General features: G+C 40.1%; 1 protein-coding gene across 1 annotated transcript in view; it reads right to left on the bottom strand.

Moving 5' to 3' along the window:
* LOC126163202 (dynein axonemal heavy chain 3) overlaps nt 1-23,905 on the bottom strand; it is a 1,221,238-nt gene that overhangs the window by 747,306 nt on the left and 450,027 nt on the right. The window contains exons 25-26 of the mRNA XM_049920156.1: nt 8,998-9,199; nt 8,686-8,916 (exon numbers count right to left, since the gene is read on the bottom strand). Of these exons, the coding sequence (XP_049776113.1) occupies nt 8,686-8,916; nt 8,998-9,199 (433 nt within the window). The remainder of the gene's footprint in view (nt 1-8,685; nt 8,917-8,997; nt 9,200-23,905) is intronic.

Here is a 23,905-nt window from a genome sequence, read left to right on the forward strand (position 1 = left end):
ACGGCAGTGCGGAAGGCAAAAATCATAGAGGGAGACCAAGATATGAATATACTAAACAGATTCACAAGGATGTAGGTTGTAGTAGGTACTGGGAGATGAAGAAACTTGCACAGGATAAAGTAGCATGGAGAGCTGCATCAAATCAGTCTCTGGACTTGAAAAACTGAACACATATCAATCCAGAAAACAGGAAGAAGTTGTGTGAAACTACAAAAAAAATAAGCAAAATATACAAACTTAGTAGTCCATGTGCAAGATAGGCAACATCAAGGAGAGTGAGAGCTCAGGAGCACCTTGTCCCGTGGTTAGCGTGAGCAGCTGTGGAACGAAAGGTCCTTGGTTCAAGTCTTCCCTTGAATGAAGAGTTTATTTCCGCAAAGTTATGTTCTGTCCATGCATTCATTGGGGTCTCTGTTCACTGTAATAAGTTTAGTGTCTGTTTTTTGCGACCGCACCGCAAAACCGTATGATTAGTAGACGTAAAGATGTGCCTCTCCAATGGGAACCGAAAACATTTGATCGCAAGATCATAGGTCAACCGATTCCTCCACAGGAAAGCACATCTGATATATTCTATACAACACTGGTGACGGCATGTGTGTCACATGACAGGAAAATGTTGTCGACCCACCTAACTTGTACACTTGGCGAATGGATAAAAAGATTATTCTACCTTGCCCAATTTAAGTTTTCTTGTAGATGTGATAATCACTCCCAAAAAAGAGATGAATACATAAGAGTTTGTCAGATAAACTGCAACAAATGAATGCAATAGTTTCACAGTTGCACAGTTTTACCTGTGCTGTGTCAAAATATATGTTTTGTTTTGATGTTTGTTTAGGTGTAGCGTCCTCATACTACGGCGCAGTTACCTCACATCGGACGGACAGATAATAATTGTCTGAAAATAAAAAAAATTAAACTTTTCACTCGAGGGAAGACTTCCCGTTCCGCAGCTGCTCACGCTAACCATGGGACCACGGTGCTCCTGTGCTCACATTATCCTTGAAGTTGCCTATCTTGCGCATGGACTACTCAGTTTGTATATTTTGCTTATTTTTTTCATAGTTCCACACAACTTCTTCCTGTTTTCTCGATTGATCTGTGTTCAGTTTTCCAAGGCCAATCCACTGTGCCAACTTATAACTAAATCTGAGGGGTGTGCAATGGGGAGGTTCCCTTGTAAGGAGTATTTCAGACGTCAATCTCAGAAAGGCCTTTGCCGAGAAAGTCATATGATTCCCTGTAGAAACTATATTTTTATTTAATTTAGGAGCACTGCTCAGAAAATGATTGTTAAATACTGTACATATATCTGATTTGTCAGTAACAGCAATATTTTCACTGAGAACTGACTTTATATTGTCGACCTTGTGCTGTTGACCAGACACTTCCTTCACAACTGACCATATGATTTTAATTTTGTCCTGCGAATTAGCTACTCTATTTGCATACCTCACATTCTTTGCCTTCCTAATAACATTTTTAAGCACCTTACAATACTGTTTGTAATGGGCTACTGTAGCTTGATTGTGACTACTTCTAACATTTTGATATAATTCCCGCTTTATTATACAATCTCACTAGTCAGCTACCCAAGCTGCCTATTACTGCTAGTATCCCATTTAGAACATTATAATGGAAAGCAACTCTAAAAGAGCATGAGAAATGTGTTAAGGAAAACAATATATTTGTCATCTATGTTATCAGCACTATAAACATCGTGCCACTCTTGTTCCTTGACAAGGTTTAGAAAACTCTATTTCTGTTGGAGTAACTTTCCTACATAGTTTGTAATTAAATGTGACATTTGTTTGAGTACTAAAGCCTTTTGGTGTTAAAATTTGTGCATCATCGTCTGAAAGGCCATTCACACTTTTACTTACAGAATACCCATCCAGTATTGAAGAATGAATAAAAATATTGTCTATGGCAGTGCTACTGTTCCGTGCACCCTTGCCGGAAAAAATATAGTCTGCATCAGATCATATGAATTAATGAGATCTACCAACATCCTTTTTCTTGCACCATCATATACAAAATTTATATTGAAGTCACCACATATAACTAATTTCTGGTACTTCCTAAAAGTGAATCAAGAACCCTCTCTAGCTTGAGCAGAAATGCCCTGAAGTCAGAGTTAGGGGACCTATAAACAACAACAATTAGAAGTTTAGTTTCACTAAATTCAACTGCCCCTGCACAATATTCAAATATCTGTTCAGTGCAGTGCTGTGATACATCTATGGGCACAAATGGAATACTGCTTTTTACGTACGTATCACTCCCCCACCCTGCAAGGAACTCCTTGAAAAACAGCCACAAGGGTACGTAAGTATTCAGCATCAATCATTGGGCATATACTAACTTACTCAGAGAAAAAATATTGTCATGTTGCTGTTGGTAACCTGGGCCTTTCAGCCTTAGGAAGCCATAAATGAACCAAAAATATTGGCATCTTAACTAAAAAAGCAAGAATTATAAATACATAAAATATAAAATAATAAGAACCAAAATCAACCAATAAAGGAAAATATAAAGTATTAGAAAAATCATAAACCCTAAATAAAACTAATAATAAAGGTAATCTAGCAACCAAAGTATAAAAAATTAAATAAACACCAAATCATTCCAGTCTGCTCTTAAAATTAAACATAGTTGCAGAAAACAACACTAAAATATTCACATATAGAAGGGTCTTTTCTAAGCAAGAAAGGGTTGAATTTACCATGCAAATGAATTGTGAAACATGAGAATTTACCATGCAAATGAATAGTGAAACATGAGAAGAAGTGTACATGGAGACTAGTACAGACAGTAAGTTTTCAAAGTTTGTATCAAAATTTAAATTCAGGGGCAAAGAAGTGCTCCCAAAAACTGGTAATTTTGTTATATTTGACTTAGTAAATTATCAACTTCATTGTTGATTAATTATTATTTATTTTCGTTTATATTTAGTTTGCTTTGCTTCATGCTTAGCTAAAGCTATTGTACTCCTTTTGATTTTACTGAAGGGAAATCTGAATTAGTTACATATTATTGCACTGTGGTTATGGCCTGGTGTGCTGCTGACAGTATCTCCAGCCATTCACCATAACACTATTTGTTTAATCATGGTCGTGATTTCCTGTCTTTTATTTTTGTTTGACAGGATTCTGGAGTAGTTGAGCATAGTTCTGCCATTTCCACTGCCTGGTGTACATGTATTACATTTCTTTTCTTCCATTTCTTCTAGTCTTTCTTTTAACTTCTCTTTTCCTGGACATCCTGTTTCACTTGGGCTTGGTTGTCTGTAATGGCTAACTGAACATAAAAGTTGTTGTGACTGGCATATGTTTTCTTACAGGTGCTACTGCTGGTGTCCAGAATGCTTTTTGGTTAAATGCCTTTGTCTCTGAATAATATGAGGACTATTGTACTGATTCCATTGGGTCCTATGTAGGTTATGAGATCGGGTGTGTTGATGAAGCTCCATCCTCCTCCTTCTAGCATTTCCAGGATCAGTTGTGTTACACAGTAATTGTGTTTTATTGCTTATTATTTCCTTTACTAATCCTTGGCATGTTCCCCCACCCAAGGATCATATCTCTGTGCAAGACCCAGGTGAAAGGACCTCCCAATCCACCCACCCACCACTTCCTATTCCAGTCTTGTCACAGGTTTATCCTACCTACCAGGGCCAGGCAAACTGTAAGAGTAGCCCTATGCATTTACAATGTCCAAGAACAAACTAGACAATCCTATGGCACAACATGCAGCTTAACGTAACATTCTTGATTTCAATGACTGCTTCACTACCAGAGCCATCTACATCATTTCTTCCACCACTGGCTTTTCTGAACTGTGCACATCAGAGTTATCCTTACAAACCATTCTCTGTCCCCATAATTATACCGGCTTCAACGTGTCCTCACACCCTCTGCCTGACAGTTTCCACTCCCTTTGTCTTATCATCTCCTCCCCATTCTCATCTCCCACTCTCTTTGTTTGCCACCCTCAGCCAATGCATTCAACCATCTTCCCTCCTCTTCTTTTCTTCCTTTGTTTTCCCCACCTCCCTGTTCCACGACCTCACGATGCTGCACCTTTGAAATTCTAGTCCCTGCATACTCTGCCAGACAGTGTTCTTCTCTCCACCCACCTGTACACTGCTATCCTTTCCCCTTCCCCACCTTCTCCAGATTGCTGCTTCCATCCCTCACGATAGTTGCATTCTGGTCCAAGCTGCTGGAGTTAGCGATAATGTGTACGTGAGGTGTACTTGCTTGTGTGAAAGAGCGATGTGTGTTTCTATTTTACAGGCAAAGGATGTGATCTAAAGATTATGTGTATGTCTTTTAGTCATGCTTGTCTGCAACTTAATGTATCATCTTTACGGTAAGTAGCAATCTACCTTTTCCAACATTGCTGATATTCCTGCCTAGAGTCTCCATTGTTTAAAAATAATACTGGTGCTTTGGAAGGTTTAAATCAAACATAATGTCAACAACTTTTAGCAGACTCATCAATCAGACATTTACGATGGACAATTAGATCATTAATTGTCCTTGGGATCTTTTGCAGTAACGTGCCTGAATCAACTAGTCATGTTTTACAAGCATTTTTTTCTTTTTCATTTCAATTGAAACATTCAAGCTTTCAATCCACTAACAGTGTGACGGCAGCGTATAGATCTAGTCAAGGAGGGCAAAACCGATGTATGTATGGAAGTTGCACAGCTTCAGCAGGTGCAGTCTGCTTCATGACCAATGGTATCAGATGGAGTGAAGAGCTAGTACCACATTGGAAATTGATGAAAGTCAGGCACGTGTCTTTGCTCCCTTTCAATATCGAAAGCCCACCTCGAGCACTAATAAGTGTGTCTCCCTGGCCTCCATTAAAACTGTTGCCATTTATTTTAATCTTGGCTGCCTTGTTTATGTCAGAATCCTAATATGATGATGCAATCTCTTTCACAGGGAACACCGTACACACCAGGCACTAGGAAAGCTATGTCATCTTTGACAGAGCTTGTGCCTTGGGGGAGGGCCAGAACACTGGTCACAACACATGTTCTAACTTGCAGCTCACTGCCCTACAGCATGGAACGAACACAGCTAGCTCGGCCTGTTCTATCAATCCACAAAGTGTCCTTTGTCAGTGGCACCAAAAAGCATTTATAGTGGCTCCCTTCTTGGGCTGCAATTCCGACTGTAGGTGGGCATTCTCAGAAGTAATCTTCATTCTACGTACTAACATGTTCCGGAATGCTTTCTTGTGTGCAGAGTAGTGAAAACTATAGTCCTTATCAGTTAGTGTTTGTAGGTTTTCTGTACATGGAACAACCAAGCTGGTCTCTTGCCTTCTGCTCAACTAAAGCATCCAAGAAAAGCAGCTTGCCATCCTTATCAAGTTCAATAGTAAATCAAAATGTTGCATTTACCATTCTTGGAGGTATCAGTTGTGGATACGGCAGGAGGTCTGTTCAGTCATTCAGTGTACAGGAAACTTAAGCATGCTCTGAATGTCCAGCTTTAATGGTGCCTGCTGTGAATGTGGCAGCATGTATATAAGTCAAACAATTCACACTGTTGTGGAGCACTGTACTGAGAAAAAGTAATAACAAAAGGAGATTGGAAAGTCAACCACGGCTGAATGATGCCTGAAAAATGGACGTAAAATGAGAGTCTTGGCTCATGCATCATCATATTGGGATTCCATATACTAAGGACTTAAAAATAATAATAATCATCAAAGGTATAACCAAAAGAATGATCTTTTAGACTTTATAAAATTTTACACCTCTAGAATTGCAGTCTAGAACCATCACTGAATATAAGACATGTTTCCTAGTAACACAGAAAAATTCTCTTAACTGTCTACTTCCCTAAACATCAGTCATCTTTAGCAAAAAAAATTATTATTCTCAACAAACCTGCAGAGTGAAAAATTCATTCTGGAAACAATCCCCCAGGCTACGACTAGGCCGTGTTTCCATTATATTTTTGCTTCCAGGAGTGCTAGTCTTGGAAGATATTAAATTGAACTTCTGTGGAGTGTAGAAGGTTGGAGATGTGATACTAACAGAAGTAAATCTGTGAGGATGGCTCGCAAATTGTGCTCGGCTAGCTCAGCTGGGAGAGCACTTGCCCTCAAGATGAAAAGGTCCCAGGGTTGAGTCCTGGTCTGGCACACAATTTGTCAAGAACTTCCATAATATTTTAGGTTGCTATTCATCTTCATGTTTCCTCAAAGGATCATAATCTGCACTGAGAATCGAACCCACATTCTTGATGTTCACGGGTACACATCGTGAACGCTTGAACACCATATTCTATTAGTTCCATCTGGTCTTAAATAGATGCCACGAATACACTTTTACAAGATTACTGCTTCCCTCTGCATGGTAACAGGTTATAAGCCCCTGCACCTTATTCCCTTATGATTGATGAGGAAAATCTGTGGTTTGAAATTTATCCCTACACCTCCCCCTCCATGACCCAAATCTTATTGTAGAAAACATTCCACTTCAAATCAATAGTGAACGGGGAGAGGGTGTTCTAAGGAAGTTCAATATCTGAAACTGGTCCACAGCCCTTTTTAACAGTTTGTAATAAAAGAAGAATGCCTGGCATGTTCTGGCCTGTGGAGAATATTTTAAAATAAGTAACAGAATCATAAAGTGAACTGACTGTAATATGAAAAAAGCTGTAACTTACGAGTTCAAGGAGCTTTAAATCTTGCAGTTCCTCATCTGAACTCCAAATCACTTTAGACTTTTCCTGTGCATCAAAATAGCTAACAATTACTCAAAGAAGTCCCAGTAACATTGAATTCCGTAAAATTTTAAGTTTGGGCTGAAATCTGCATGCAATAATTTATTTAACAGAGTAGTTTTATCATGTGAACCGACTGACCAGCCAGGCACGTTAATGCACCACTTCCAGGATGTGGGTAGGCGATACCCCCTTGTGGATTACCGTATTTACTCGAATCTAAGCCACACTCGAATCTAAGCCGCACCTTAAAAATGAGACTCGAAATAAAGGAAAAAAAAAATTCCCGAATCTAAGCCGCACCCGAAATTTGAGACTCGAAATTCAAGGGGAGATAAAAGTTTTAGGCCGCACCTCCAAATCGAAACAATGTTGGTCCACACAATACGAGACACAATTTAGGTCGAATGAATGACGATACAGGTACAGTAGTTTGGTTCGAGTCATAATCTTAGCAGTTAAGCTTTACCAGGTAGCCATTGCTATGCATCAGGCGCTCCGTCCGTATTTATACGGGTACCCTTCCTTTTTCACGTGCTTCGTCTGGTTTGAATTGATTGCTTATTTTTCTTTAATCTGATAAGTGCCGTTATGTGTTTACGTCACTCTAAGCTGAAAATGCATTACTGTACTGTGTCTTGCATTGTTTGTCGCATTCTGATAATGAGTGTTTACGGCCTGTCGCCGCTCGCGGCGTGGCTTGCTCTTGTGCGAGGTTACTTACACTGCTGCTTTATTTGATAATGATCAACAAGAACCAAATAATAGACTGCATATGATGGAAGATGTTCTGAACGAGAGTTTAGCGAACATTTTTCACCATTTGAAAATCTTTGCAGACGCCTCTTTAGTACATCATATTCTGCACAGAAATTAGAATCATCTTAGATTTAAAAATCTAGTCAATTGCCGTGCTTCATTTCTGACTGTATCACTATTAGGCATAAGAATAATATGAATATGACGAACATGACATGATATGTGTATTCTTCCACGTTTGCTGTTGTCTCGCTGTAGTTTCGTAGTTTATTAGGCAGACAGGATTTAAATGAGACAGCAGCAAACACAAAAGAATACATGGCAAAATGTTTATATTCGTATTATTCTTATTGTGAAGAGAATACTGCATGTGATTCACAATTCATAAAAGTTCCTAGTAGCAACCATCTCTTCTCACAGGTAGGAAAAAATTCAGGACGTAGAGTTTCCCATATTGACAAACATCCCAAACAGTCTTGCCAGTCGGATTTTCGTAGTACATTGAAATGCTGCTAGAAGATGAACAATACGAAATTTCTATTTACTTCGTTGGATAATGTATGAAAGTGCAGTGGTCGAAACTCGGGGCAGAGAAAAAAGCTCGTTTTCCACCTTTTTTTAAAATTTATTTACTGACGAAGAGGTTTTGGCGCCAGTATTTATCTTTGTGCCTGCAAAACATGCCTGTTGTAGCGCTACATATATTCGATGGCAGAAGTTAGTTGTGGTGGCACCTACCAACATTTTTCAGAACTTCCGTGTACTTTGCACTCGATTCTAAGCTGCAGGCGGTTTTTTGGATTACAAAAACCGGAAAAAAAGTGCGGCTTAGATTCGAGTAAATACGGTAACAACAAAAGATGCTGAGCTAGCTAAATTGGATAAAGCTTTGGGCCGTTTCCCACTTCCACCTAAGTAAATACCAGCTGTTACCCATAACCCGTCTCAGATACATGCTACACAAACATTTTGAAAGCGTTCTCAAACTTGAACACGAGATATACTCTAATTGCAGACAGACAAGGTACACGAATTACATCCCAGAACAAGTGGTGGCACCAGGAAAGGCACCCCACAATCAACTGTGTCCTACATTTGCCAAAACCTGTATAACATTAAGAAATAGCAAATGTCAAGTAAGAAGAAGAAGAGAAGAAATGTTATTTTGTACCTGGTATGCACAGGTTTTTCCTCCCATAGGTTCACCAACAATCATTAGTCCATGTCGAACCAAAATCATCTCGTATATCTGTATGATTTTTTCCATATACCAATCTGTAGCTTGCAGATTTCGCTTTGCAAGATTTGTCTTCAGAACTTCGATAAGTTCATCACGATCAGGTTTAGGAAGTTCCACCCCAGGAAAGAGATCAGATACTATCCCTTCAAACAGAGGTACATCCTGAAAAGATAATTTACTTTATATTACCCTGACATGAAAAATTATAAGATATTGTTAACAAAAAAAGTAGTTAAGTATGACCTGTGCTAAGAATTTAGGCAGGTTGACATCTACAATTGCTCTTAATACCAAGACTGCTTCATCTTGAGTTGTATATTTCAGTTTGAGGTTTCCAGCAGCTGTCAGCACAGTTTTAACAGCTCTCATGCCATAGTCGTAGTGGTGTTGCGAAGACAGCTGCTCAGAGCACAGTTTGTATGTGTGTACTATTTTCTCTGCTAAACTGGAAAATTTTATCAAATGAGCATGATAACGAAACAAGACTTCTCAAATCTATCATCATAAAATAAGGCATGTATAAATCTTCAATTTACAAATTATGTTCTAAAGATACCCATCCAGCATAAAAAATCATGTATTAATGATTAACAAAATTATTAAAGTCCACACTCCGAAAAAGACATTCCAAAACATTGATATCAAAATTCTGAAATGTTCCATAGGATACATTCCTGTGGATGACACCTGGCTGTAGAACAGTATTCTTTTAATCTCATTTGTCATTCAAATACAATATCTTTCCACAGACTCACAAGACCCAGCAGACAAATAAAGGAGGAGGGAAGCGAGATTAGAGTTTAACGACTTGTCGACAACAAGGTCATTAGAGGTAGAGCACACAATCAGATTACAGAGGGTTGGGAAGAAAACTGGCCATGCCCTTTTCAAATGAGTCATTCCAGCATTTTCCTCAAGCAACTTAGGAAAGTCACAGAAAACCTAAATCTATAACACCTATCCCTAGTAATCACACAGATTAAACTTCATCTAGACTTCGAGATGAAGCTAGTTGGAATCTAATCCATCTGTTACGTTTCCTGTTCCCAAGAACCACTAAATTTTCTTCACTTTTCATTCTACGTATAAAGCAGTTGCACATTTAATACCTAAAGGAATATGTCAAATTGTTATTCGTGTGAAGTCTCACTTAAACTTATAGTTCAGCTGTTCATATTTATATCTGTGATTACAATGATGCAATCAATTTTAATAGATGCCTGCATAATTAAAATTTATAGCTAACTGAAGTTACAATGTTTAGTGCCACAGGCTGTGTTGTAGGAAATACCATGTCACACTCAAGGTTTAACTTAGCTGACAAAATACATCAGAAGATTTCTTAATGTTTAAGTTAGTCAAAAACACCAGACAGCCCACATTGTGGGAAAGTCCGTGGATGCCATATGTCTGGGGATCAGTACGGGTGTTAAAACTTCAGCACCTGCTGTGATGTGGGACTGCTTAGTGCATGGAATAGTGCTGAGAACAGCAGTGCATGACTGGCTTCTTCTCTGTGCAGACATCAAATAGTGCTTATCTGGATGTAGGGTGACGATCAGTCACATAGAGAACATTGATTGTTCTGGCAATTGTAATCATAATCTAGTGTTCTGTAATATGTTAATGTGAAATGTTGTTTATGAAGTAGAAAAATGTATAAGTTAAACCGGCATACAAGTATTTGTCAGTTTGGTGATGTTCGTTGGAGAACAGTCTCTCTTACAACCCCACACATAATGGCAAGGTGAAGAAGAACGGTTAGCACTGTAGACCTGAACTGAGTAGCTGGTCCATCCATTACTGCAAACGGCAACCAAATTATTTAAGGAAATTGTGAGCATTCAGAACACCCGATGAATCTTTTTGTTGTGCCTATCTCTGTCTCAGCATCTCCGCTATTTGGGTCATAAAAGATTTATTTGGAGGTGAATGCCATACTTGTAAACAGGGGGTTTCAGATGACAGATGAATAATGAAGGTCCATAACAGTATACTTTCATGAGTTACTAACCTAAAACATTTTCCGTAAACCAAATACATGTATAAACTGTGGCTTGTAAAACTGGAATAATAATAATAAAGTCTTACAGACTATGCAGAACAGTAAAACCTAACAGCCAATTTTCAATGCATTAAGTAGTTTCAGAAATTATATTACATTCTTACGCCTATCTTAAAATAGACCCACCCAAAACAGCCAGTCTGTGACCAGACAGTAACTAAATAACATATGAATGTCAGATCACATTAGAGCCCACACCTGGCAAATTCTCAGATGACACCAACATGTCAGTTAATGTTATCCACACTGGCAATGGTACTACAAACTGTTGTGTGCACTGTTAGTTTCATGTTTATATCACTGTACATTATGCTACTGTGAAATTCAACCAATATTGTGATTATGATTAACATTTGGGCGAGTTCTCTTCTGAATGTATTTGATTGTGTGGTCTTCCATTTGATCTAACCTTCATAGCTTCAGCTTCCAGAAACAGGATACGTTTTCAGTACAGCAAAATATGAAATTTCAAGATTTGTAAAAAAAATCAAATGCAAAAACATCAGGTAAGGAACTTGTCACAGCTATCTTCATGGAATTGTATGCATTTGTTGAGATGTTTTGGGTATGTTTATGAGGGTATCACTGTTGCTAACTAACTTATTGTACTTACGTTTGTTTAGGTGCTTCCACCACCCACAATGGTGCAATCTGTTTATGAATTTTGATGTTTGTCAATAATGCTAGCATTGACTTCCCCTTTTTATCCCACTGTGTTAACCTCAGACAGAACTAGGAGAGAGCTAATGAGGACAAAAGACGGCAATAGTGAGGGGTGTTGGGAACTGGCAGTCAATAGGAAGGCAAGCAGGAGGACGGTGCCATCTGATAGTTTTGTGGTGTCTACCAGGAACAAGTTCCGGCTGCCCGAGTTGATGGGACAAGAGCCCCAAGATAGTGTAGGGTCATAAATATGTGGTAGTCTCTGCTCGGGAGTAAGAAGGCTAGGAATAATACTAAACTAGAAAGAAGAGAGCACTGCTGTTAGGTCGGATGTGTAGGCCCTCCATTAAAGAGAAGTTAAGGGAAGATTATCATGTGACCAGCATTTTCAAGCTGAATGCTAGGCTGAATAAGGTGAATGAGGGTTTCAAAGATTTGTGTAAGTAATTCGCAAAATATACTTGAGCAGCGATAGTGAGTGGGGCAGGGTACAGTTTGGCTAGGGACACAGAATACAACATAAGTGGTGGCACAGAGTGAGAAAGCTTCCCTAATGGACAGCACCAACGTGAGTGCAACTGAGATGACCTCGTGGTACAGTTGAGCTGTCACAGTGGCACGATTGGCCTCACCTTGATTATGATTCAAGGTAATGCAGAGCCGGAGACGTCCCTGATGACTGCTGAAAGGGCACACATTGCAGTAATGCTAGTATGTCTGCCGAAGGCAGCACAGGAAAATATGCTCAGATATTCAATGAAGATGAAGTTTATTGCATCAGAAAAGAACAGTCTTCCCCAACATGAGTTAGTTTAAACACAACTGTAGAAAATGGGTAGAACAGTTCTTGAATATGCAACTACAAAATTATATCAGAAGCAGATGGCCCATTAATGTCACAGTACATTGGAAGTTCCACAATCCACTGCCCCTGAGAGGACATTAAGCAGACAAAAGATATCATTGAAGGTCAAAGTTCTGAGGTGGTCTCTGGTACGATTACGATTACGATTACAGTAAAGGAACATAATCACTTTTCCAATATTAAATGAAAAATAATAATAGACACATAGCTGTCTCGAATGATAGTCAGTTCTGAATACAGTATATGAACACACTGCACTTCTCAGACACAGAGTGGATAGTAATAATAATATTAATAACTGAAGGCCAAAAGCCTGAAGTTATTTCTGATAAGAGTTAAGTCTGAATACAGTAATTTAACACAATTTCTTTCTCGAATACAGAATGAACAGAATGACGCAGAATGGTTAAAAGGTCTCAGTAAATAAACTTTCGAAATATCGTGGTCCGTGCATTAAGTGAGCCACAACAAAAGTCTAACCTGTTTGTGTTAGCCTCAGTTAAAGTCCCAAATGTGAAGGTAAGACTCTTGAGTTCAGTGTAAATGATGATAAGAACGATAACAAATATTACGAAGTCTGATTGCTGGTCACTGCATTGAGGGCAACGTCACTTCAATGTAGAGGCCACACTGGCAGAAGCTAGAAGGGACAGTTGCAAGTTGACAGCAACATCCAGAGCGACATCCTGATTGTGGGAAAGCTTTTGCAATACAATACACTCTTCATCTGTCTCTGTAACAATCCTCATGACACCACAAACCATGGAACATTATACAAACACTCTTTGCCTTTTTGATATAAATTCCAAGGCACTGCTGGTAACCTTTTGTCAGGGCCCCTCGTCTGATGCAGCTCCTGGCTTCTCGTGACAGCTGTCCCTCCTGCACACAAAGATGTGTGTGGTGCAGTGAAAAGGCTCTCTCACCCTCATCATTAAAATATCGGGTTTTTGAGATGGTGGAGAGCCAAGTGATTCTAGAATTTACCCCAAAATTCTTGAAGCACTACATATCCCTCCCCTTAGCTTGAACAAGCAATATTTCACACATATTCATCATGTACATTAATATCTACCACAACACTAATTTATATTTCAATCAATGGACAATATATCTCTTTTCCTTTTGTTGTTTTTATTCATTTGTTGTTTTTATTCATTTTGACAATAACTATCTCGGCATTTCACCCGATGTTGGAGTTAGTACTTTTACATCTAGGAATCGTGCGGACAACATTTTTTATTCCCAATCACAAACTCCAGGTGACATAGACTTTTGATTGCCTCATTCTGTAGTATAATTCTCTAAACTATCTTTTCTCTAGTACGTAACAGTCTCATTCCCTACAGTAACTTGTAGTCTGGAGGAAACTCTGAAGAAAAAAAAAAAAAATGAACATGTTCTTTCAGACACTCATAACTCCTAATAACGCTGTTGATGTAAAGAATCCAAACTTACCAGAATAATCTCTATAAAATTGTGTGACTTCTGTCATGATACTGTCCTTCCCTTTAGGCGCAATACCTATACTTTACCTCCAGGTTGATCCTATGGATGCACTACCTCCTCCTCTTTTGGTAGGTACGCCCCTTTTTTATTCCTGTATTCTATGGTACAGGTCAATCCCTTCTTGGTGCCCCTGACCGCACACCATAGGTCAGCCTCTCTTCAATATGCTTATCTGCCCTTTTCTTCATTCAATAAATGCTGGGTGTGCCCCCCTTATCCTTTGTGAGTAGGCCCCATGGTTCATTGCTCTAGTATACATCTTTACATATACTGTCGCTAAGTATTGTCTGGCTAAATTCTATTCTACTTCACACTTCACTCTTACCTCTGTGTACCTTATTTGATCCCCTAGAGTCCTCCACTACTTTTCAACTTCTACACTTTCAGCAGACCTCATATTTATATATAATTCAATATATCATACCTTTCTTTATTCTATACTTGTCCCACTCTCCTACAAACCATCAGAACAAATGTTGGACTGATATTCCTAAATAACTATCACCTTCATCCTTAGTTTATACTCTCCTTTATTTCTCACACTTCCTTGTGTGATACAGAACCCTCTCTGTTCTTATACCTGTGTATAAATACACTCCTGGAAATTGAAATAAGAACACCGTGAATTCATTGTCCCAGGAAGGGGAAACTTTATTGACACATTCCTGGGGTCAGATACATCACATGATCACACTGACAGAACCACAGGCACATAGACACACGCAACAGAGCATGCACAATGTCGGCACTAGTACAGTGTATATCCACCTTTCGCAGCAATGCAGGCTGCTATTCTCCCATGGAGACAATCGTAGAGATGCTGGATGTAGTCCCGTGGAACGGCTTGCCATGCCATTTCCACCTGGCGCCTCAGTTGGACCAGCGTTCGTGCTGGACGTGCAGACCACGTGAGACGACGCTTCATCCAGTCCCAAACATGCTCAATGGGGGACAGATCCGGAGATCTTGCTGGCCAGGGTAGTTGACTTACACCTTCTAGAGCACGTTGGGTGGCACGGGATACATGCGGACGTGCATTGTCCTGTTGGAACAGCACGTTCCCTTGCTGGTCTAGGAATGGTAGAACGATGGGTTCGATGACGGTTTGGATGTACCGTGCACTATTCAGTGTCCCCTCGACGATCACCAGTGGTGTACGGCCAGTGTAGGAGATCGCTCCCCACACCATGATGCCGGGTGTTGGCCCTGTGTGCCTCGGTCGTATGCAGTCCTGATTGTGGCGCTCACCTGCACGGCGCCAAACACGCATACGACCATCATTGGCACCAAGGCAGAAGTGACTCTCATCGCTGAAGACGACACGTCTCCATTCGTCCCTCCATTCATGCCTGTCGCGACACCACTGGAGGCGGGCTGCACGATGTTGGGGCGTGAGCGGAAGACGGCCTAACGGTGTGCGGGACCGTAGCCCAGCTTCATGGAGACGGTTGCGAATGGTCCTCGTCGATACCCCAGGAGCAACAGTGTCCCTAATTTGCTGGGAAGTGGCGGTGCGGTCCCCTACGGCACTGCGTAGGATCCTACGGTCTTGGCGTGCATCCGTGCGTCACTGCGGTCCGGTCCCAGGTCGACGGGCACGTGCACCTTCCGCCGACCACTGGCGACAACATCGATGTACTGTGGAGACCTCACGCCCCACGTGTTGGGCAATTCGGCGGTACGTCCACCCAGCCTCCCGCATGCCCACTATACGCCCTCGCTCAAAGTCCATCAACTGCTCATACGGTTCACGTCCACGCTGTCGCGGCATGCTACCAGTGTTAAAGACTGTGATGGAGCTCCGTATGCTATGGCAAACTGGCTGACACTGACGGCGGCGGTGCACAAATGCTGCGCAGCTAGCGCCATTCGACGGCCAACACTGCGGTTCCTGGTGTGTCCGCTGTGCCGTGCGTGTGATCATTGCTTGTACAGCCCTCTCGCAGTGTCCGGAGCAAGTATGGTGGGTCTGACACACCAGTGTCAATGTGTTCCTTTTTCCATTTCCAGGAGTGTATATAAGAAGTGAAAAAAAAGGGACCATGCAGAGCCGTTATATATCAACCATAAAATATGTGCATCTACCCAGATGTACATGTGTGTTTATTCCCATACATCCCTCGGCGCTTCTGACACCACTTTAGGTTTCTAGCCCATAATTTTCATGTTTGTGTCTAAGCGTAATTTTGTGTGTACGTCAATGTGTGTTCGTGCAGCCTGATTCTTCAGCCTACTTATTTGAAAGAAGTTGAAGGTTATAGGAAACCTCGGAGAATGAGAAGGACTTCAGCAATAGAAGTATATGCATATGGAAAGAGAGAAATATAGACCGGTACTCAGATGAGAAGTAAGAAAGGAAAAAGTAGAAATGTTTGCTAAGATCAAAGGAGAAAAAGAAGATAGCCCCAAAGACTGGAAAACCCATCCCATCCCACTTCCCCAGGATCCCTACTTCACCAATATTTGAGGGATAAGCCAGAGGAGGTATGATGTTAAATGTCTCCTGCAGATCGAACATTCTCACCTTCACCTTTAAAGCCTCTGAAGAAAAATCTTAGCAACACCTATGGAATGGCAAATGGTGCAGAATCAGTCACACTTGTTTGCGAGGGTCGTCTGAAAGCTGTGGTGTGTGTGTGTAGTGTTAGTCATGCCTTCACTTACACTAACCACCCCTTCCAAGATTGACACAAACCCTCCCATCATCATCACATCTCATGAAAGGTATAAATGTTCTATAGAAATAGAAAATTATACACTACTATAAGATGGTTATTTCATTAGTCACCTCATATTATATTATTCTTAAATATATTATTCTATTCTGTTCATTCCATTTTAAAGTCACTCTGTTTACATAGTACCATCATATTATACCTTCTATCAGAATATTATCCTGTTCGTTCCATTTTATGTTTAGAGATCACTGTTATTTGTGATTATCTTAAATTAGTCACAATCTTTTAGTCATATTCAGTCACTTAAATACTAACATGATAGGATAGTTTAAGAAGTTATTAATAGATTACAGAATAGTTGAAAATTTGAAGGGAATTCGGTATAAGAAAACTAATGTGGAAGTAACACCAAAAACAACTCAGGATCCGACGGTCGTCAATTTGTCCATTAACACAGAATGTTATCATCTCTGGGGAACAGATGAGACTCCGTCCGGATCCCATGGATCTGACATTAACCACATTTGATTGCTTACGGACCAATACTTCTTGTTAAATGTTATGTGAAAGTCTCCCCACAGCAAAACAATTACCATTTTACTATGAAGCATGACATTAAGTAAAATTCATTCTATGTTCTAGTCTGTCCTGGACAAGTTTGAATTCTTTCCATAACTCATCAACATTTCTCTTAGTGTCATCAAGTCCATAGGATAGCTTTGTACACACATTGCCAGAGTTTACTTATGCGGCAACTTTTCTATTTATAATCTCCTCTATCTGTTCCTCCATATTTCCATTCTTTATTATATATGACATGTCTAGTTTTTCTTTAACATTTCTTTCTATGTTATCCATGTGAGTGCCAACACCTGCAATCTGCGACTGGACAATAGGGATCACCTTATCCTGTCTCTCTACACTGTCTTTTAAGGCATTCAACCTTTGCTTTACCACATCAAATGTAACATTGTATACATTTTGAAATGATCCAAATTTTTTGACAAGTCCCATTTCTACATTATTACTTTTATCTTCAATGTCAAATTCTAATTTTTTAGTTAAAGCCTGAAATTTCTCATCCTGTCTTTGGTTAAACTCAGTAATTAGTTGTTCAACATGAGCATTCAACAAACTGGTGACTTCACACTTCAAATCCAGTTTCAGATTTTCTACCTTATTATTTAAAGAGTCAAATTCAGTCTTTAACAAAACTATATTAGCTGCTTGACTGTTCAAGGTTTTACTTTGGCTACTTAAAATTTCACTCTGAGCATCTAACTTAATGTTCAGTTGTGTATTTACTGAATCTAAATTAAGACTTTGATCACACAGTTCTTGTCTTAAAGAAGGATTTATTTATTGAACAAAAAAACATCTGCTTTAGCTGCCACTAATTTCTTAATTTATTACACGACCAGTTTTGAAGTCTAAAGCTTCATCCTCAGTTGCCACCAAGAAATTATAAAAGCATTGATGTGTGGTGGTCGAACCAGCCAGTTATGGGGAGCCATGCTCATGTTTAACAAATGCATGGGAGCATAGGACCAGCAACCATGGCACCTGCCTGGACAGCATGTCAAGGAAGTGACACATCGTGCTGTCCAGGCAGGCACTGTGCTGATCAGGTGGTTTTTAAAAAGCTCCCCCCAAATTGTGAAGTTTTCAATGCTACCTTCTCATTAAGCAGAGTAGTGCAAGAGGATGTCAGATGACAAATAAATCCAACCTCATCCCCTCTACAAAGCATCTTCACACGCAAGGACACGACTGGAATACTCTGCTCGTCTTAGATTGAATAGGTAGAGAAACTAGATTTTTCAGGCACCACTCCTGAAGAATAGCAGTCCACAGTACCCAGTCACGGTATGCGTGACTACACATTTGGAATATAAATTCCTCGCAAATAGTGGTCCACAGCAATTAGTTGTTCTATGGGTCCTATGATCCTTGAGTCAGTGACTGGAAGCACTTATTTGATTTATAGTAGTACCTCAAGATGGTGCAAATATAACATTGAAACTAGTCACCTGAATATCAAATACTTTTAAAATGTGGCTGTGGTATTTCTCTTTCACTACAAATGAGCAATGTCACCGTAGAAATGCCCTCGAGAGTTCCGTACACCACTGCTGCAGAGTGCTCGTAACCCATGTGCCGAGTCTGATAGCTCGCATCTAGCAAGTTGAGCACCGTCTTTGCCTGTAAGAGTGTGTTTGGTTTTCTCTCTGGTGCAAGAGAGGAAATGGTTTATGTCAAAAGGAGAGGAATAGTCAGAACTGGGGGTTATGATGTGTCCGGTGGAAAGTATGGGCTTTCTGGAGAGCAATTGGTCAGTACTGCCAGTGCACCATTTTTGTGATGTGAGTGTTGTTGGTCAGCATTCTCTGTAGAGGGTGGTGTAGCTGTTGATGTGCCCTACTGGAGCAGCCTAATCCTATCCTAGCTGTACTTGTTCACACAGTACCCAAGCTCCTTTCAAAGATATTGGCACAATTTGATGAAGCCCCTCATTTGTGTCCACTAGATGACCGGAGTGCCTTCATTACAGGATTTTGCCGGGCATAAATTGACACCTTCTTCTGGTTGTTCTGTCATGGAAAGATCCTGGTTCTGCTTCCGTACACGTATGATGAGCATCAAATGTATGTTGTCCAGCAACTTATCTCCACTGCCTGTTCTTTTCCATTTTTCAATTTTTTGTTCTGCTATGCTCTCCATTTTCATTTAATGTGATCTTGAATGGTTTTGTGGCACATGCTCCAGTCTCGCCTGTGAGGAAACTGGCTTATTTTTACAGAAATGGTTTTAAATATTTTTGGGTGTCCTGGTGAATTAATTTTATGACCTAGAGACCTGTGCCTAAATCTAAATCACATCTTGCCACTATGTCAGCCTTTAGAAAAGACATCCACTTTATTTAGGTTGTTGTGGTATCTAATTGGAATTCATTATATGATGCTTAAATGACACTTGCCTATGTTAAATTATATGAAAACTACGTTAAGAATAATTCCACGAGGAAAACTGAAGTTCTCAAGAACCTCTGATTTGATCATTACACTAATAAAAGGCCATTGGTATATACTGGGATGTGAATGATAGATCAAAGGGAGCTCCTGCATTTGTTAAGTTCTTGGTGGTACAGGTTCTTCATTCGAGATCCTAGTAATTTTGATCCTTGGCTAGAGGGAATTCCAGCTTTAAGTGTGTATCTTAATTGAACCTGTTAACTTTAATTAGCATCACCAAGTGAATTAACATTCACTGCACTTTAATCTTAAATTAAATATTAATTATTGGATTTCTTTTAGAGCCAGGGCAAAGGCTTTGGTTTTATTTAATCTGTTCACTGCTTAATATAGCTCTTCTGTACACGTTTTAGTGCATTACCTATCCTCTATTGGCTTGTTGATGCTGGATGTCTGGGTCCCACTGTCTACATCTTGGTTCTGTTGTGTCATCTGCATGTTTGTGCCCTGTCTTGATGTTGGGCCGCTCTATTACTTTATTGTAGTTTTGCAGTTATGGTCTGTCTCAGCATAACTTCCAATGTAAATTATTAATATTTTATGTTTTGATAAATTGTAATTTTTGCAAAAAACTTGAAAGAACATCTAAATTGTTTCGCTTTTGGTGCTTCAAGTTCAACACCTTTCTAAAGAGCGATAGCTCAAGTTTAATTTTTGATGTATTTCTTAGTTCAGCCTCCTCTTGTTACTTAAAAAATTGTTTTAAAGAATACTTAGTACGATATGAGCTGTTGTTTAAGTTTGGTAGCTAGAGCATGGTTATGTACTAGCCTTACCCTCCTTCCACTGAACGTCATTCACCCTGTGAAACATGTAAACTCGTGCCACATTCACAGTGGGGACCCTTGAGAAGGAGCAGCTTAATTACAAGTTGCAACTACGGAGTCAAAGCGAGGATAGTGATATCAGTGAGTTATGTGCACAGCTCCGTGAAGCAGTCATGCTTCACATGTATGTCATAGAGGAGCATATAAGCCATGTTCATTTAATAACAGTGAGTTTCTCCACTCTACTGGTAGATTAAGACAAGAATGCGCAATTGTTATTTGTTACTACTCCCTCTCATGTGCAAATTTATTGCTTGCAGGTGCAGACTGCACGTTTGTCTAACCGAGTGGAGGAGCTGAGGTCTGTAGTTTCTGATGTTCCCTCTAAGGCTAAACTAGATAAATTACCGGTCACAGTAGTGTCCATGAGAAAAAATCTAAGTGTCTTAGAATGGGACCGAGAATCCTGAGAGAATGAGGGGAGTGGCCCTGCAGAGATGTGTGCAGAGGAATGTGCAAGGGAAATTACCAGTCCTGTTGAACAAAATATACCTAATGAGGCAGTATGTTTTGCCCAACTTTCCAACATGTTTCTTGATTAAGGGCATAAATTACCTTGTCATAGATCTGCTTAACCTGTTGGTGAAATTTTTGAGGTTCTCTATAAACTTAGAGAGGCAAGCCATAGTCTCAATGCTACTTGGAATTTGGTGTTTTAAATCATTTACCCTTTGTGTAAGGGTCCATAGGATGAAATCGTGAGTAGTGTCCTGACTTTCAAGGGTGAGTTGCATGAGCTGCGTTCTGTTGGGGAACCCCTTACTGATTACATGTGGGAAGTGCGTACTGCTGCCCTACTATTCAATATGTAACTTTCGGAGGCAGAAGTAATAGTTATCCATTGCGCAAAGCGTCAATCCAGAGGATTGCTCATGGGTTTTGTTTCCAGAAAGGCCAACAATGTATCGAGATTTAGTGCAGCTGATTTCTGATGTCATACGAAATGCTTGATCCAATGCTAGATGTGAACATGTTAGTAAAGCTGGGCGTCCTCTGTGTGATAAGACTATTCTTATTAGTAATGTCGTCACAATAAAGGATGCTGTTTCCATTGTGGGGAGCAAAGCAAAAATCTAAATCAGCACAAAACAGCTGACGCCAGAGGAGTCAGACACTGAGGCACTCTATCTAGTCTTTACCCCAGTAATCACCTAAATGTGGCTAGTTTGCATCCCCTGCTTTATGCTTGTGCAATTATTAGTCATGAACCTGTGTGTGCTCTTCTCGACTCTGGTAGCTGGGTGTCTTCATTGAGTTATGACTGATATCTCAGGCATCAGGCTATTTGTAAGTCTGTAATTACAGGACATCATATGGTTAGAGGGCAGTAGCTCACCACCTGTAATTTCTGTGGTGCCAGCCACACTTTCAAATACACATGCCATCAGTTATGCCATTACATTTCTTATAGATGCTACTGTGGCATGAGGGCACTGCTGTGAATGATTATGCCCCTGTCAATTAAATGCGAGCATCCCCTCCCCAGAGCTCCAGTGGCAAGGGTACTAAGTTTGAACATTCATGCTCTGATCCCATATTTGTGTGTTTTGCACTTCAATAACATTTACAGACTTCCATAATGGCAAGGGTGTGTTATTTATTGAACAGGCATAGTACTGATCCAATTAACAAGTTAGTAATATTTTACTGAAGTGCTAGAATGGTTCAAGAGGAAGGAAGAGGACTGAAGGAAAAGGATTGGTGACGTTTGAAAAAAAGGGATAGAGTTCAGAAAAGTCACTCAGAACCTGGGTCAGGTGAGACTTACCAGATGGGATGAGAAGGAAAGACTAATTGCTGGGGATAGCACAGGATAAGATTTGTTAACCTGAGAGCTTAAACATGGAAGATAGGGTAATGTGCAAGACAGACATTACTGCTAAAATATCATGCACAAGTTAATAAGAGTGAAAAGATAAGTGCATTGTATGTGATAGAGGGTGGAAGGGGGATGGCAAAAGATAGACAGGTCAGAAAATGAAAAAAGTAAAAAACTAAAATGGAGTGAAGAAAGGTATAGTTACTGTGAAGAAATGTTCCGATTGACAAAATTAACATAAATTAAGGCCAGGTGGATGGCAAGAATGAAACACATGTGGTACCAGTTTCCATCTGCGGAGTTCTGAGAAACTGGTGTCTGGGGGAAGAATCCAGAGGGATATGTGGTGAAACAGGCACCACGTCATGCTGTAGTACATGCTCTGCAACTGTGCCACAGGATATTGTGTGTTGCCAGTACACACCTTCTTCCTATGTCCTTTCATCCTAACTTACAACTTGTTGGTAGTCATGCTGATGTAAAAACCGGAACAGTATTTACATAACAGCTGGTGTATGACATGTAATTTCACATGTGCCTCTGCCTTTGATAGTACATATTTTGCCAATTACAGGGCTGATATAGGTAGTAGGAGGATGCATTAAGTCTGCAGGAGGGATGGTCATAGGTGTAGGAACAAAAGAGTAGGGAGATCAGTGCATAAGGAATATAGGGTCTGCCAAAGATATTGCAGAAATTTGGAGGGCGATGAAAAGCTATTCTAGGTGTGGTGGGCAAAATATCAAGACAGAATGGATATTATTTCAGGGCATGATTTTAGGAGGTCCTGGCCTTGTCGAAGAAGGTCATTAATACGTTCAAGACTGGGATAATAATGAGTGCCAACTGGTATACTCCTAAATCAGTGTTGCCACAAGTTTCCCCAAGTGAAATTCCCTGATATTTCCCTGATTTCCAGACAAGTTTTAGAATTTTTTCCCTGACAAATTTTAAGATCTCAAGGGTAAGCTAAGACATAAGTTGACAATCTGTCTTTCCAGCTATGGTACAAGAAACAATAGTGCAAATGAGACAATATATAACATTCCACGTGAAAAAAATTTATATAAAAACAAAGATGCTGTAACTTACCAAACGAAAGAGTTGGTATGTTGATAGAGACACCAAAAACACACAAACACACACACAAATTTCAAGCTTTCGCAACCCAAGATTGCTTCATCAGGAAAGAGGGAAGGAGAGGGAAAGATGAAAGGATGTGGGTTTTAAGGGAGAGGGTAAGGAGTCATTCCAATCCCGGGAGCGGAAAGACTTACCTTAGGGGGAAAAAAGGATAGGTATACACTAGGTCTGTATATGTGCGGATGGATATGTGTGTGTGTGTGTGTGTGTGTGTGTGTGTGTGTGTGTGTGTGTGTGTGTGTGCGCGTGCTAGTGTATACCTGTCCTGTTTTCCCCCCTAAGGTAAGTCTTTCCACTCCCGGGATTGGAATGACTCCTTACCCCCTCCCTTAAATCCTACATCCTTTCATCTTTCGCTCCCCTTCCCTCTTTCCTGATGAAGCAACCTTGGGTTGCGAAAGCTTGAAATTTGTGTGTGTGTTTGTGTGTTTTTTAGTGTCTCTATCAACATACCAACGCACCTGCAAGCAGATGGCATTTCCTGGTGTGAGTAAAAATCTTAAGTGCTAACATCAACATCTTTTGTAATGAACTGTTTTTAGATGGAGAG

The sequence above is a fragment of the Schistocerca cancellata genome, chromosome 2, assembly GCF_023864275.1.
Source record: "Schistocerca cancellata isolate TAMUIC-IGC-003103 chromosome 2, iqSchCanc2.1, whole genome shotgun sequence".
Taxonomy (NCBI): Eukaryota; Metazoa; Arthropoda; class Insecta; order Orthoptera; family Acrididae; genus Schistocerca; species Schistocerca cancellata.